The sequence below is a fragment of the Ornithodoros turicata genome, chromosome 3 (genome assembly GCF_037126465.1).
Source record: "Ornithodoros turicata isolate Travis chromosome 3, ASM3712646v1, whole genome shotgun sequence".
NCBI lineage: Eukaryota > Metazoa > Arthropoda > Arachnida > Ixodida > Argasidae > Ornithodoros > Ornithodoros turicata.
Window position 1 is genome coordinate 99,747,827 of NC_088203.1, and position 17,783 is coordinate 99,765,609.

Sequence of the window (17,783 nt, forward strand, 5' to 3'; positions counted from 1 at the left end):
CACCCATAGCTCTTCCCTCCTCAATAACGAGACAAGCGGCGCTTCAGAGACAGCATGCCAGCTCGTCTAATACCCGCTGTACCTATAGTACGATCAATTGCACTGTCCGCCTTCGCAACTCAATAACAACGCAACGCTCAGCAACTCAATACTACGCGTAACTCTCAATATCCAAAGCGTTACAGCAGCCGACGTGAACTGTGGGAGTTTGTTGCAGCAGATTTATCTAGACCCCCCCCCCCCCCCCCCCTTACAGCCCCCTAACATTTCAGCTGTATACCCCCCACCCAACGCCCACCGCGAATGGCAGGGAATGCAGCGTATTTCCATTCGTCATCGCTTGTTGTGGCTGAGGTGACATGTAGGAAATTTACTCCCAAGCACGACACAGGCATCATATTGTGTAGAGTTCCTTTATAACGAAGTGAGCTATTACCAGAAGACACATTTGTGCGAGGGATTCATTGGCGAGTCCTTTGGGCAAGAAAAGGTTTCGCTGAAATGTTGTGAATTCATAAGAGGCACGTTGCATCTTTCATCCAAAGGCGGATGAGTTAGCGACCTCACTTCTGGGAATTCCTTTCCGCACCACACCAGACACCTGGAAATGTAGAAGATCTTGTCCTTCGTGAAATCCCTCATGTTCCCTAGAGTGACATGCGACTTTTCCGAAGCTTTTTTATATGCCCTCAACAGGGACGTAGTACCCATCGTGTCTGCTAGATACTCTATGTCATAATCTTCGTAAGCTCTAGCTTTCGGAGCATTCTCAATAGTCTCGTTGTGGCAACGAATGATCTTGTCGTATTCCGCAATACTTTTTTCGGTAAACCACGGTTTGAAATGCCCAGCACCGTCATAATTCCTGCCAAAAGTATCGTAGCCGTGCATTAGTTCATGTGTCACTACGCTGCCTAGGGCTCCATAGTTCACTTCTGGAGGAGCACCATACGAAAAGAGAGGCGTGAACAATAGAGCGGCTGTAATGAATATGCGATTTAGCGTCGCTATGTAAGCACCATTGACGACGTGTGGAGGAAACGTGTATGGTGAATCCACGGAGGAGGAGTCGCTCAATATTCCATTCCAGTTGTGCTTTGTCCAAAACTTCCGAACCTGAATGTAGTTCTCAATGAAAGGTCCGTTTAGGTCAGGGAGATCTTTGAAGTACGCGTCTATTTTCAAGGCGGAGCTAAATTCCGGCAAGTAACCAATCTGTTTTTTCACCACAGAAAGTTTCTTCAGAGCTCCAACGCGAGTTGTCTCGTCCAACCAATGTGAAGACTCGAAGGACTTCTTAATCTCGTCGACAATTGTCTGAATCATGTCCCTAGCGAGATATAGCCTCGAACTGTTCACTATGGGGAACAGGAAACCCGAACCTGCAGTATTCGGGAACATTTTCGACGTTCTGTCCAGGCAATTAAAATCCGGAACACTAGACCGATCGCGATACGATGGGTTCAACAAGGACTCTTGATAGAGGTAACGGGCAGTCCTCCATGCAAAGAATATCCTTAATTCATTTGCCGTTGCATTCCTGAATTTGCCGAATAAATTGTGGAAGAAATGAACATCGTTCACTGCCATACTGACTTTTACGTCTTTCGGAAGTCTCGAGTCTGTATTATCCTCCAGGGCTTGATTCCATCGTTCTGACAAGGTCGTGTCGTTGTTTACCAAAAGGCCTAACTTCGACAAGAGGAACATAAGCTTCTTTCTTCCTGAGGTTTCGTTGCCAGTGTACTGAACTTGCGACAGATAGGCTAAATTATTCTCCACTGCAATAATCTCATTTGCGAGATCGCGGAGGTCTATGGAAAGGATTGCCGATAAAATTTGCGTAATCGTCTCTTTCCTCGCCTCTCGGTCTTCGTGGACGGCGAATCTTATGTAGAGATCTTGCCCCATGTATAGCACAACCTGTTCGCCTACCCAGCGGGCTTGTATTCTAAATATCAGGTCAATGTTGAAACAAAAACTGAATTTCACCATAGCATGCAGTAGGTCGAATTGCATGTCACTTGCAAAAGTCATTCCTTGCTGCTTTAAAAACTGTCGCATTGCTTCAGTCGTCCTAACGTTATCAATATTGATGCAGTGCTGGTAGAAGGCCGCTACTTTTTGATATCCCGTTTGCCCTCTTCTTGGGACCTTTACGTCTTGTAAATTCCTGGCCATATTTAAGGTGATGTTGCGCTGGATGACTTTCAAATTGAAATTCGTATTCAAATCATACCAGTGAGATAAAGACCTCAGAGCTCCGTTACAGACGTAACTGTAAAAGTTTTCGCAAGGATCTTTTTCTGTGTCCACGGACACGTCAATAAGCCAACGCATGTATTGACAATCTTCCGTATCACAATCTTTGTCAGTGAATGGATGTTCCGTGATGCGTGTTGACATCGTCGGCTCGGAAGTCGTCTGAGGTATCTCTGCCGTTGACGTCGTGAGCCAGTGAGGAGTGTCTTCATAGTCTTCATAACTGGCGTCGGGAAATGGGTACTTGGGCGGAAGTTTGGGTATCCCGACATACGCAGCGGTGGAGGTGGTGATATCTTCGCCGTCCGGCGTGTGTCTCCATTCACGACGTGCAACCCAATATGCTGCTCCAAACGTCCCCAGAACAAGAGTCACAAGGAGTACCTTTCCCAGCAAGGCGTAAGAAGTTTCGTCCTCCTTCACCTGAAATTAAGAAAAATATACTTTGTTCAATCAGAATATAATAAGCACCTGGCCTTCTCGGGTTGAATGTCTTTCCCACGTAAGGACCTGTTTCTCTAATTTCGATGAACTCCGAGCTATTGAAAGATACACGGTTACTTTTTTGTTAATTTATTTTTTCCTCCATCCAATAATGATTTGCTTAAACACGTATTGCTTGCAAATAACAGAGTGCAACAAAACCAGATGTGACATCAAGTGCGACTGATAGTTTAGCGTGTCTTAGAAGACCGTGGATAATGCGGTTACCGAAGTACCGCGGCTACCGCACCGGATCAACTGGCGGGATTCTGAGCCATGCATGCTGTCATTCGTTCCGTTAAGTAGGATGACTATGGTGACGGAATCGACGCTCGGCTGACGTTCGCACTTATTGTTCTGAAGTGACATCTACACCAACCATGCGTACAAGTTGCTATTCAATAGAGAGAAGACCGGTGCTGACTTCGTCTTCGTAGCAGTGCCATGTGACAAGACTGGAAGGTATGGCGAGTGTTTCACGAAAAGTGAGCCAAAGTTTTAAAACAGAATGGTGATGTAAGTGCTAGCAGATCAGGCCACTGACAGGGAACCAGCGAACAAGGTTTATTCTACTGTCCCGCGCAGAATGACAGTGGGCCGTGCTCGATGCACGGAAGTTGTCGTTTTGTTCATTTGCTAACAAATGGTGCATCGCACACCATCAACACGAACAGCGGAGTGTTACCAGCGGCGCGGGGAACACACAAACATTTTTATTTTGCAATTAATTGATTAGTAAAATTAATTTGTCAGTTTCGTGTTCATTAGGATTAGAGCCCCAATGTCAATGAGAAGGTTGGGAGATACAACGACACGAAACTTGCTCGGGATTGCAACAAATCGACGTGGGACTCGCCGCTGACGCGCCAAGAGCGTCGTATCATGGTGGCGCCCCCGAGCGTACGGTCATTGAACGAAGACTAGCCACATTCCTTACTAAGATTTTGGCATTTTGGCTTTATTCCCTGCGCGTCTTTGATACGCCGATTTTATGTTTTTGTCGTTACGTTATTTTCAGTTCTTTTCTGTTACCACACCACATAGCAGGATTGGATAGTGTTACCACTGGTGACTAGTAACACTATCCAATCCTGCTATGTGGTGTGCGATTACCCATTCCATTTTTTAAGTTTTCTCATATTTCGTGAACCACCGGTGTATACGACAGCGTGCGCAACCCACTCTGATAAGCCAAAGGTTATGAATATTTATGAATTAATTCATTAATTACATGCTTTCTAGGAAATACAAGATAGTAGATTTTTAAGTAGTCATTACACGCATCGCCCCTCAGACCTGAACGTATTGTTTGGGACATGGTTGTCCAAAATATCTCGCCCGTGATGGAGCGGTCCCCTACCGGAGGTGTCACACAAGAATGAACTGTACCGCAACCAGGCGGCCAAGTACGGCCGAGGGAACGCCTACCACCATCTACCACCATCACCGACATCATCTAGGAATCGAAAGTGCTTCCCAAGGTCCCATAGTTGCATCTTGGATTATCCCGTCTGAGCTTCCTCTATACCCCTATGTGGTGAAGTTCATTTTTAAGAGTGCAAGTACGTAGTTTTCCGAAAACACCCTGTATAGTTGTGTCGTCACACAGTCCTCGACGCGGCAGCGCGTGGATAGCCCTGTTGACACATCTACGCTTCGAAAGGTCCGTGTACTGGAATGTCCGTGCATCGAAACATCTATGTACCGAAACGTCCTCTACCGAAATGTCCTAAAGCAGAATTCTTGCGACCCAGCCGTGCACCTACGTCTTGGGGCGTCTCCAGGTCCTAGGGCAACCCCAAATGTCCCATGATCCTCACGCTTTGAGGAATAGATTTTCAATAGGGAAGATGAACCCTTTTAACAGGCGCTATTGCGCCCGTGGTCCCTTACCGTTCGCGGAGGAACGGACTGAAAGCTCGGGAGCATGAAGCGAACTAGGTCGGGGACCTAGAGGAAGAAGAGGAGACAAAGGAAGAGAAAGCTACGTTCTGGATAGATTGACAGTCCCCTATGCGTGACCCAGTGTAGACAAATAAAGGCCGGTTAGTGTTAGAGGGCTACATATACAGGGTGTCCCAGAAAACGTGGGATTGAATTATAGTAAAAATGCTACGCCACCTAGAATCATGCGGTCAACAGCATTTGTACTTATTAAATGGTTTTTGCCACCTCCTAATGTGAATGTCGTGTCCTCCAAGTTTAATTATGTAAATATTTGCGAACTGAACTCGGAAATTTGCCAAGTAAAGGTCACTTTTTTACCCCGCCAATATGAAGAGCGTGCCGAATTCACTCAAATTCATGATAATTGACGGTGATATTCACGAACTATCCCATCGGAAAAAATAGCCAAATATCATGCTTTTCGTAGCACCGGACCATAGCGCGCGATCGCGCGACTTTTTGAGCGCAATCGCTCTGAGTGCGACGAAAGGAGGTCCCGAAGCCAGCCCACAGAGTGATAGTAGAGAAAGTAACAGTTCCTAAAATTCGGGGAGGGAAAGCGTTATCCCAGCGAGAGTCGGACGTGATAAGCCGTGCCTGTTTATCTCTTTCTGCGATGTCGGGGAGGGCTGGGTTTCCAACCTCCTTTCGGCGGACTGACGAGGATTGCGCTGAAAAATTCATCGTGCGCTATTCTGTGCGACCTCCGCAGAGCATGATGTTCGGCTATTTTTTCCGATGGGAGAGCTCCTGAATATCCCTTTCAATTATCATTAATTTGACTAAATTAGACACGCTCTTCACATTGGTGGGGTAAAAAAGTGACCTTTACTAGGAAAATTTCCTACTTAAGCTTGCAAAAATTTACATAATTAAACTCGCGTTACATGACATTCACACGAGGAGGTGGCAAAAACACACTAAGAACAAATGCCATTGACCGCATGACTCTAGGTGGTGTATTTTTTTTTATTATAATTCAATGACACGTTTTCTGGGACACCCTGTATATGACTAGGGCTATGTATCATACATATTATGACACATACTCTCCGGCTATTCCCGCTGTGGAACCAGCTCTTTCTGTAAAGGCAGGTTGGAATGACAAGTAACTGTCTTTGCAATCTGCCTTTCCAGAAAGAGCTGGTGCCACCGCGCGGGAAGCAGCGAAATGAAGTGGCTGTCAATAGCGGTGTGAACTAAAGCCATGTACGTGCTGTCCCCGTTTGTCCTAAAGGTTTAAGTGGACATAACCTGTACTTTATGGAGCGTCCGGTTTATTACCGGTACCTGTGCACGAGAAGTGAGCAAAAACTACACTACTACTACTACTGCAGCGGGTTCATTCGTCTACACCGAAACCGGAACAGGCTAAAATTCTCCCCCTTGTTGTACTTTGATTTGCAAATGCGGAACGAACATGCCACTACCGTCTTTATCAAAAAGTCCACAGGTTCACAGATTATTGCCTGTTATCGCAGAAATGTGCAACCCGATATAATGTGGATGACGGACGCCGAATGACAACTAGAGCCTTACAAAATATGCTCGGTCCTATTGACTCAGTATTTAGGAGGCATGTGACAACCAAACGCCAAGTCCCGATAGGATACGCGACCGTTTCGCGCATGCTCCGTTAATACTTTATGAAACAGGCTGTGGAAATTATAATTTGAAATGCTGAACTGAATGGTTATCCACAGCTACAGGTTTCGATAGCTGTAACTGTATTCCACGACCAAACACCTGTGGAATAATGCCTCGGTAGGATCAGTACAGAAACTCACCAATGTCGGCTTTTCTTCGCTCGTTCTTTGTTCTCCGGGCCATTGCTCCTGGTATTGCGTATGGCTGTCATCCGGGAAGTCCACGACCTGCATGTTTATACTCGTCTTGTCGGTGCGGCACACAACCAAAGGCAACGGGCCACGGATCTATGGATGGATGAGAGGATGAAGGGTGATGTACGAAGTCGAAGGCCAAATTCGAATGGCAGAACGGAAGGCACGATCACGAGGGCAAGATACAGCAAATCTTCTTCTTCTTCCAACCTATGCTCTGTCACACTGGTCATACAATTCTTGTTTGACAACATCGTTCGATTCAAACGCTTGTATGATTATACATCGCCTCGAACATGTGTCGTTCAAACGTCGGTCACACTGGTTATACAACTACAGTGGGAGTGGCTTAAACACTGATGTATGACACACGTCAGGGTCACAGCAACCAATCCAGGAGTTTACATAACTTCCATTCGCGGACATCGCAATTCAAAATGTACGAAGACGACGAAGACGGGCCTGTACTGGCTGATTTTCGATTGTTTCATGCTCCATGTGCGCAGGCAAAGAGGTCGCCATTTTGAACGTACGTGCAACACAATGTCGCGAACACTGACTTACAACTTACTCGTGCAAAATAACTCACGCGCATCACGATGTCGTTGACACTGACTCGTGCAAACGAAAACTGTCGTGGCGAATACGCCCGTTTATACAACTTGTCCATCACCGTTTTTCGGCAGTGCCCAAATACATCGTCGTGTGTTTGACAACATGTTGTCAAACATAGTCAGAGCGCTTGCTTGTATGACGGCACGGTCACACTGGGTATACACACGTGTTTTAAAACATGTTTTGCCGGTGTTTAAGCAGTGTGACCAGCACTGTATGGTCATACATGTTTAAGGGATGTTTGTTATACACGTTCGTCATACATGTATGACGGGATATAGATGGGTAGTGTGTGGGCAGTGTGACCAGCAGCACTGTGACCACCACAGTGTGTGTCAGCTGTGTGACCTTGTCACACAGCAGTGTGACAAGGCATGTTTGTTATACACGTTCGTCATACATGTATGGCGGGATGTTGGTGTATAATATATAACCAGTGTGATATGAGATGTAAGGCTGGTTAGGCGCGGGGGTGAACTTACATGTACCGGGTGTGAGTTAAATCCTCGGTCTAAATAATTCGTGAACGAGTCCACCGATCGAATAACTTTCTCTTTTTTTATAAATAGCTGCCCGATACTACCTTCAGGCTGCGCACCTTGTTAGTGAGTGCGAGGCGCTCATTATTTAAATAAGTATTAAAACGAGTTCATTCTTGAGTGCCTTCAGTGCACGTCTGATAGCGAGAGTACAGAGCACAACTTTACTTGTCTTGTCTTCAGGACTTGTCTTGTCTTTGCTATGACTTCTTGTCTTGACTTTAGGACTTAAGCTTGTCTTTAGAACTAACCGCGTCCTAAAGACAACTCATCGTCCTATATTTTGAACCTAAATATGTTTGAAGGTTGTACCAGAATGATTTGAATGTTTCAGCCGCTTCCATTTCAACTGCACGCTTTTCGTATTTATTTTACAGTGGCCATACTATTACTTAATTTTCTTTAAAAAAATTATATTTAGCACTGTACTGATATTTGGTATTGTACTCTGTTACTGATGTGCCGCCACGCAGTAATACACGTAAAAAATATTCAAATTACAGTAAAACTCCGGCGACGATGTGTTACATTAGAGTAAATAGTGCCTGAGCCGCAGCATTCCGCGATGCAGCATTCCGCCGCCGTACAGGCGCGCAGCGTTACTTACGCATACTTACGTCTTTGACGTCAAAATACGCTCTACCCAATATCTCATAGGCTCCACGATATCGGCAGATGATCAGAGAGAGGCCAGGCCCTCTGCCCTGTCTGTAGTTGCCACCGCCACCACAATACCACCCACAGTTCTCCCCTCCTCAATAACGAGACAAGCGGCGCTTCCGAGACAGCATGCCAGCTCGTCTAATACCCGCTGTACCTATAGTACCATCAACTGCACTGTCCGCCTTCGCAAGTCAATAACGCAACGAGCTGCGACCCAATACTACGCGAAACTCTCAATATCCCAAGCATTACACCAGCCGACGTGAACGGGTGGGAGTTTATCGCAGCGAATTTATCCAGACCCCCCCCCCCTTACAGCCCCCTGACGCCCCCAAATGTTCAGTGACGCCCCATTTCAGCTGTATACCCCCCACCCAACCCCCACCGCGAATGGCAGGGAATGCAGCATATTCCCCTTCGTCATCGCTTGTTGTTGCTGAGATGGCCTGTAGGAAATTTACTCACAAGCACGACAGGGACATCATATTGTGTAGAGTTCCTTTATAACGAAGTGAGCTATTACCAGAAGACACATTTGTGCGAGGGATTCATTGGCGAGTCCTTTGGGCAAGAAAAGGTTTCGCTGAAATGCTGTGAATTCATAAGAGGCACGTTGCATCTTTCATCCGAAGGCGGATGAGTTCGAGGCGTCGGGTCTGGGAATTCCTTTCCACACCACACTAGACACGTGGAAATGTAGAAGATCTTGTCCTTCGTCAAATCCCTCACGTTGCCCAGAGTGACATGCGACTTTTCCGAAGCTTTTTTATATGCCCTCAACCGAGACGTAATACCCAGCGTGTCTGCTAGATACTCCAGGGGGTAATCTTTGTAAGCTCTAGCTTTCGGAGCTTTCTCAATAGTCTCGTTGTGGCAACGAACGATCTTGTCGTATTCCGCAATACTTTTTTCGGTAAACCACGGTTTGAAATGCCCAGCACCGTCATAATTCCTGCCAGACGTATCGTAGCCGTGCATTAGTTCATGCGTCACGGTGCTGCCTAGGGTTCCATAGTTCACTTCTGGAGGAGCACCATACGAAAAGATAGGCGTGAGCAAAAGAGCGGTTCCAATGACTATGCGATTTTGCGTCGGTATGTAAGCACCATTGACGAAGAATAGAGGAAACGTGTATCGTGGATCCACGAAGGAGGGGTCGCTCAATCTTCCATTCCAGTTGTGCTTTGTCCAAAACTTTCGAACCCGGATGTAGTCCTCGATGAAAGGTCCGTTTAGGTCAGGGAGATCTTTGAAGAACGCGTCTATTTTCAAGGCGGAGCTAAATGCCGGCGAGTAACCAATATCTCTTTTCAGCACAGAAAGTTTCTTCAGAGCTCCAACGCGAGTTGTCTCGTCCAGCCAATGTGAAGACTCGAAGGACTTCTTAATCTCGTCGACAATTGTCTCAATCATTTCCCTAGCGAGATTCAGCCTCGAACTGTTCACTATGGGAAAGAAGAAACCCGAACCTGCAGTATACGGGAACATTGTCGCAGTTTGGTCCAGGCACATAGGAACGTTCGGTAAACCAGGCGAACCAATGTACGATGGGTTCAACAAGGAAGCTTTATACAGGTAAAGGGCAATCTTCCAGGCACAGAATACCCTTAATTCATTTGCCGTAGCATTCCTGAATTTGCCGAATAAATTATGGAAGAAATGAACATCGTTCACTGTCATACTGACTTTTACGTCTTTCGGAAGTCTCGGGTCTGTACTATCTTCCACGGCTTCATTCCACTGTTCTGACAGGGTCGTGTCGTTGTTTACCAAAATGCCTAACTTCGACAAGGGGAACAGAAGCGTCTTTCTTCCTGAGGTTTCGCTGCCAGTGTACTTAACTTGCGCCAGATTGGATAAATGATTCTCCACTGCAATAATCTCATTTGCGAGATCGCGGAGATCTATGGAAAGGATTGCCGATAAAATTAGCGTAATCTCATCTTTCCTCGCCTCTCTGTTTCCCGTGACGGCCCAGTACTCTTGCCTCATGTATAGTAAAAGCTGCTTGCCTTCTACCCAGCTTGGTTTTACTTTAAATATCAGGGGAATGTCGAAACCAAACATGAATTTCACCATAGCATGCAGTAGGTCGAATTGCATGTCACTTGCAAAAGTCATTCCTTGCTGCTTTAAAAACTGTCTAATTGCTTCAGTCGTGGTAACGTTATCAATATCCATGCAGTGCTGGTGGAAGGCCGCTACTTTTTGATATCCCGATTGCCCTCTTCTTGGGACCTTTACGTCTTGTAAATGCCTGGCAATATTTAAGGTGATGTTGCGCTGGATGACTTCCAAATTGAATTTCGTAGACAGGTCATACCAGTGAGATAAAGACCTCAGAGCTCCGTTACAGACGTAACTGTGAAAGTTTGCGCAAGGATCTTTTTCTGTGTCCACGGACACGTCAATAAGCCAACGCATGTATTGACAATCTTCCGTATCACATACTTTGTCGGCGAATGGATGTTGCGTGATGCGTGTTGACATTGTCGCCTCGGAAGTCGTCTGAGGTATCTCTGCCGTTGACGTCGTGAGCCAGTGAGGAGTGTCTTCATAGTCTTCATAACTGGCATCGGGAAATTGGTACTTGGGCGGAAGTTTGGGTATACCGACATACGCAGCGGTGGAGGTGGTGATATCTTCGCCGTCCGGCGTGTGTCTCCATTCATGACGTGCAATCCAATATGCTGCTCCAAACGTCCCCAGAACAAGAGTCACAAGGAGTACCTTTCCCAGCAAGGCGTAAGAAGTTTCGTCCTCCTTCACCTGAAATTAAGAAAAATATACTTTGTTCAATCAGAATATAACAAGCACCTGGCCTTTTCGGGTTGAATGTCTTTCCCACGTAAGGACCTGTTTCTCTAATTTCGATGAACTCCGAGCTATTGAAAGATACACGGTTACTTTTTTGTTAATTTATTTTTTCCTCCATCCAAGAGTGATTTGCTTAAACACGTATTGCTTGCAAATAACAGAGTGCAACAAAACCAGATGTGACATCAAGTGCGACTGATAGTTTAGCGTGTCTTAGAAGACTGTGGATAATGCGGTTACCGAAGTACCGCGGCTACCGCACCGGATCAACTGGCGGGATTCTGAGCCATGCACGCTGTCATTCGTTCCGTTAAGTAGGATGGCTTTATGGTGACGGAATCGACGCTCGGCTGACGTTCGCTCTTATTGCTCTGAAGTGACATCTACACCAACCATGCGTAGAAGTTGCTATTCAATACAGAGAAGACCGGTGCTGACTTCGTCTTCGTAGCAGTGCCATGTGACAAGACTGGAAGGTATGGCGAGTGTTTCACGAAAAGTGAGCCAAAGTTTTAAAACAGAATGGTGATGTAAGTGCTAGCAGATCAGGCCAGTGACAGGGAACCAGAGAACAAGGTTTATTCTACTGTCCCGCGCAGAATGACAGTGGGACCGTGCTCGATGCACGTAAGTTGTCGTTTTCTTCATTTGCTAACAAATGGTGCATCGCACACCAACAACACAAACAGCAGAGTGTTACCAGAGTGTTACAAACATTTTTATTTTGCAATTAATTGATTAGTAAAATTAATTTGTCAACTTCGTGTTCATTAGGATTAGAGCCCCAATGTCAATGAGAAGGTTGAGAGATACGACACGAAACTTTCTCGGGATTGCAACAAATCGACGTGGGACTCGCCGCTGACGCGCCAAGAGCGTCGTATCATGGTGGCGCCTCCGAAGGTACGGTCATTGAACGAAGACTAGCCACATTCCTGACTAACATTTTGGCATTTTGGCTTGATTCCCTGCGCGTCTTTGATAGGTCCCGCGCCGATTTTCTGTTTTTGTCGTTACGTTATTTTCAGTTCTTTTGTGTTACCACACCACATAGCAGGATTGGATAGTGTTACCAGTGGTGACTAGTAACACTATCGAGTCCTGCTATGTGGTGTACGGTTACCCCATTCCATTTTTTAACTTTTCTCATATTTCGTGAACCACCCGTGTATACGACAGCGTGCGCAACCCACTCGGACAAAGCAAAGTTTTTGAATATTTATGAATTAATTCATTAATTACATGCCTCTTAGGAAATACAAGATAGCAGATTTGTTAGTAGTCATTACACGCATCGCCTCTGAGACCTGAACGTATTGTTTGGGACATGGTTGTCTAAAATATCTCGCCCGTGATGGAGCGGTCCCCTACCCCAGGTGTCACACAAGAATGAGCTGTACCGCAACCAGACGGCCATGTACGGCCGAGGGAACGCCTACCACCATCTACCACCATCACCGACATCATCTACACGCTTAGAAATGAACTTCACCGCATAGCACGCTCCTAACCAACCATCATCTCGAATGATACCGTTAGCTGCACTGACTTTTCGAAAACGGGAGGAGTACGCCTTTTTTGTGACAATTATGAACAGCAAAAGTGTCACAAAAAAGGCGTACTCCTCCCGTTTTCAGCAAATTCGGGCAGATAACGATATCATTCGATAATGTGGTTGGCTAGGAGCGTGCTATGCGGCCAAGTTCATTTCTAAGAGTGTAGGATCCGAAAGTGCTTCCCAAGGTCCCATAGTTGCATCTTGGATTACCCCGTCTGATCTTCCTCTACGCCCCTATGTGGTGAAGTTCATTTCTAAGAGAGCAGGTACGTAGTTTTCCAATGAAAATTCTGTAACATCGAAAAAACACCCTGTATAGTTGTGTCGTCACACAGTCCTCGACGCGGCAGTGCGTGGATAGCCCTGTCGACACATCTACGCTTCGAAAGATCCGTGTACTGGAATGTCCGTGCATCGAAACATCTATGTATCGAAACGTCCTCTACCGAAATGTCCTAAAGCAGAATTCTTGCGACCTAGTCGTGCACCTACGTCTTGGGGCGTCTCCAGGTCCTAGGGCAACCCCAAATGTCCCATGATATCTTAAGACCTCAAGCTTTGAGGAATAGATTTTTTTCAATAGGGAATAGGGAACCCTTTTAACAGCCGCTATTGCGCCCGTGGTCCCTTACCGTTCGCGGAGGAACGAACTGAAAGCTCGGGAGCACGAAGCGAACTAGGTCGGGGACCTAGAGGAAGAAGAGGAGGCAAAGGAAGAGAAAGCTACGTTCCGGATAGATTGACAGTCCCCCATGCGTGACCCAGTGTAGACAAATAAAGGCCGGTTAGTGTTAGAGGGCTACATATACAGGGTGTCCCAGAAAACGTGGGATTGAATTATAGTAAAAATGCTACGCCACCTAGAATCATGCGGTCAACAGCATTTGTTCTTATTAAATGGTTTTTGCCACCTCCTAATGTGAATGTCGTGTCCTCCAAGTTTAATTATGTAAATATTTGCGAACTGAACTCGGAAATTTGCCAAGTAAAGGTCACTTTTTCACCCCGCCAATATGAAGAGCGTGCCGAATTCACTCAAATTCATGATAATTCACAGTGATATTCACGAACTATCCCATCGGAAAAAATAGCCGAATATCATGCTTTTCGGAGAACCGGACCATAGCGCGCGATCGCGCGACTTTTTGAGCACAATCGCTCTCAGTGCGACGAAAGGAGGTCCCGAAGCCAGCCCACAGAGTGATAGTAGAGAAAGTAACAGTTCCTAAAATTCGGGGAGGGAAAGCATTATCCCAGCGAGAGTCGGACGTGATAAGCCGTGCCTGTTTATCTCTTTCTGCGATGTCGGGGAGGGCTGGGTTTCCAACCTCCTTTCGTCGGACTGACGAGGATTGCGCTGAAAAATTCATCGTGCGCTATTCTGTGCGACCTCCGCAGAGCATGATGTTCGGCTATTTTTTCCGATGGGAGAGCTCCTGAATATCCCTTTCAATTATCATTAATTTGACTAAATTAGACACGCTCTTCACATTGGTCGGGTAAAAAAGTGACCTTTACTAGGCAAATTTCCGACTTAAGCTTGCAAAAATTTACATAATTAAACTTACGTTACATGACATTCACACGAGGAGGTGGCAAAAACACACTAAGAACAAATGCCATTGACCGCATGACTCTAGGTGGCGTAGTTCTTTTATTGTAATTCAATGACACGTTTTCTGGGACACCCTGTATATGACTAGGGCTATGTATCATACATATTATGATACATACTCTCCGGCTATTCCCGCGGTGGAACGAGCTCTTTCTGTAAAGGCAGGTTGGAATGACAAGTAACTGTCTTTGCAATCTGCCTTTCCAGAAAGAGCTGGTGCCACCGCGCGGAAAGCAGCGAAATGGAGTGGTTGTCAATAGCGGTGTGAACTAAAGCCATGTACGTGCTGTCCCCGTTTGTCCTAAAGGTTTAAGTGGACATAACCTGTACTTTATGGAGCGTCCGGTTTATTACCGGTATCTGTGCACGAGCAGTGAGCAAAAACTACACTACTATACTACTACTGCTGCGGGTTCATTCGTCTACACCGAAACCGGAACAAGCTAATATTCTCCCCCTTTTTGTACTTTGATTTGCAAATGCGGAACGAACATGCCACTACCGTCTTTATCAAAAAGTCAACTCCACAGGTTCACAGAATATTGCCTGTTATCGCAGGAATGTGCAACCCGATATAATGTGGATGACGGACGCCGAATGACAACTAGAGCCTTACAAAATATGCTCGGTCCTATTGACTCAGTATTTAGGAGGCATGTGACAACCAAACGCCAAGTCCCGATAGGATACGCCACCGTTTCGCGCATGCTCCGTTAATACTTTATGAAACAGACTGTGGAAATTATAATTTTAAATGCTGAACTGAATGGTTATGCACAGCTACAGGTTTCGATAGCTGTAACTGTATTCCACGACCAAACACCTGTGGAATAATGCCTCGGTAGAATCAGTGCAGAAACTCACCAATGTCGGCTTTTCTTCGCTCGTTCTTTGTTCTCCGGGCCATTGCTCCTGGTATTGCGTATGGCTGTCATACGGGAAGTCCACGACCTGCATGTTTATACTCGTCTTGTCAGTGTGGCACACAACCAAAGGCAACGGTCCACGGATCTATGAATGGATGGATGAGAGGGTGAAGGGTGATGTACGAAGTCGAAGGCCAAATTCGAATGGCAGAACAGAAGGCACGATCACGAGTGCAAGACACAGCAAATCTTCTTCTTCTTCCAAGCTATGCTCTGTCACACTGGTCATACAATTCTTGTTTGACAACATCGTTCGATTCAAACGCTTGTATGATTATACATCGCCTCGAACATGGGTCGTTCAAACATCGGTCACACTGGTTATACAACTACAGTGGGAGTGGCTTCAACACTGATGTATGACACACGTCGGTGTCACAGCAACCAATCCAGGAGTTTATATAACTTCCATTCGCGGACATCGCAATTCAAAATGTATGAAAGACGACGAAGACGGGCCTGTACTGGATGATTTTCGATTGTTTCATGCTCCATGTGCGCACTATTGAACACTTTTTTCTCCACTGTTCGCGCTACTCATCCCAACGCGTCATGTTCCTAGCGGTCCCGCTCCGTGCCCACGATGTTCCACTGTCGGCATCTTCCATTCTGTCTTTTGGTAGATTGTCAGGTCGTCATTCCATTCCCCCGCTCATCTTTTATTCAGTCATTTCATTCATCTCATCCTCTCATCGCTTCACGTAACCGTCATTAACTGGGCCCTCATGTCACGATCCGTGGCCAATTGCCCCGTGCTATGCTCCACTGCGGAGAAAGACGAAGAAGAAGAAGAAGAAGAAGAAGAAGAAGAAGAGGTCGCCATTTTGAACGTACGTGCAACACAATGTCGCGAACACTGACTTACAAATAATTCGTGCAAAATAACTCACCCGCATCACGATGTCGTTGACACTGACTCGTGCAAACGTTTTCGTTTGCACGTTTCGTTTCGTTTCGTTTCGTTCGTGTCGTGGCGAATACGCCCGTTTATACAACTTGTCCATCACCGTTTTTCGGCAGTGCCCAAATACATCGTCGTGTGTTTGACAACATGTTGTCAAACATAGTCAGAGCGCTTGCTTGTATGACGGCACGGTCACACTGGGTATACACACGTGTTTTAAAACATGTTTTGCCGGTGTTTAAGCAGTGTGACCAGCACTGTATGGTCATACATGTTTAAGGGATGTTTGTTATACACGTTCGTCATACATGTATGACGGGACATAGATGGGTAGTGTGTGGGCAGTGTGACCAGCAGCACTGTGACCACCACAGTGTGTGTCAGCTGTGTGACCTTGTCACACAGCAGTGTGACAAGGCATGTTTGTTATACACGTTCGTCATACATGTATGGCGGGATGTTGGTGTATAATGTATAACCAGTGGGATATGAGATGTAAGGCTGGTTAGGCGCGGGGGTGAACTTACATGTACCGGGTGTCTGAGTTAAATCCTCGGTCTAAATAATTCGTGGACGAGTGCACCGATCGAATAACTTTGTTTTTTATAAATAGCTGCCCGATACTACCTTCAGGCTGCGCACCTTGTTAGTGAGTGCGAGGCGCTCATTATTTAAATAAGTATTAAAACGAGTTCATTCTTGAGTGTTTTCAGTGCCCGTCTGATAGCGAGAGTACAGAGCACAACTTTACTTGTCTTGTCTTCAGGAATTGTCTTGTCTTTGCTATGACTTCTTGTCTTGACTTTAGGACTTAAGCATGTCTTTAGAACTAACCGCGTCCTAAAGACAAGTCATCGTCCTATATTTTGAACATAAATGTGTTTGAAGGTTGTACCAGAATGATTTGAATGTTTCAGCCTGTGTTTCACTGGTGCCTGAGGTGGTACCGGGTAAGATTTTCAACTGCACGCTTTTCGTATTTATTTTGCAGTGGCCATACTATTACTTAATTTTCTTTAAAAAATGATATTTAGTACTGTACTGATATTTTGTATTGTACTCGGTTACTGATATGCCGCTACGGAGTAATACACGTAAAAAATGTTCAAATTACAGTAAAAATCCGGCGACGATGTGTTACATTAGAGTAAATACAGCCTGAGCAGCAGCATTCCCTGATGCAGCATTCCGCCTCCATACAGGCGCGCAGCGTAACTTACGGTTACTTACATAAGATCTTGACGTCAAAATACGCTCTACCCAATATCTCATAGGCTCCGCGATATCGGCAGAAGATCAGAGAGAGGCCAGGCCCTCTGCCCTGTCTGTAGTTGTCACCGCCACCACAATACCACCCACAGCTCTCCCCTCCTCAATAACGAGACAGGCGGCGCTTCCGAGACAGCGTGCCAGCTCGTCTAATACCCGCTGTACCTATAGTACGATCAACTGCACTGTCCGCCTTCGCAACTCAATAACAACGCAATGCTCAGTAACCCAATACTACGCGAAACTCTCAATATCCAAGGCATTACAGCAGCCGACGTGAACTGTGGGAGTTTGTCGCAGCAGATTTATCCAGACCCCCCCTTACAGCCCCCTAACGCCCCCAA

At 46.0% G+C, this 17,783-nt stretch overlaps 2 protein-coding genes across 2 annotated transcripts; both read right to left on the bottom strand.

Moving 5' to 3' along the window:
• Positions 1–399: 399 nt before the first annotated feature.
• On the bottom strand, positions 400–6,693 carry LOC135387541 (endothelin-converting enzyme homolog). Its single transcript, XM_064616694.1, has 2 exons — positions 6,480–6,693; positions 400–2,685 (listed from the first exon to the last, which is right to left on the bottom strand). Exons 1-2 carry the CDS (start codon positions 6,570–6,572, stop codon positions 433–435), a joined length of 2,346 nt encoding a protein of 781 aa, XP_064472764.1. The 5' UTR covers positions 6,573–6,693; the 3' UTR covers positions 400–432.
• A 2,141-nt stretch (positions 6,694–8,834) lies between these two features.
• On the bottom strand, positions 8,835–15,536 carry LOC135387543 (endothelin-converting enzyme homolog). Its single transcript, XM_064616695.1, has 2 exons — positions 15,205–15,536; positions 8,835–11,119 (listed from the first exon to the last, which is right to left on the bottom strand). Exons 1-2 carry the CDS (start codon positions 15,295–15,297, stop codon positions 8,870–8,872), a joined length of 2,343 nt encoding a protein of 780 aa, XP_064472765.1. The 5' UTR covers positions 15,298–15,536; the 3' UTR covers positions 8,835–8,869.
• Positions 15,537–17,783: the final 2,247 nt, after the last annotated feature.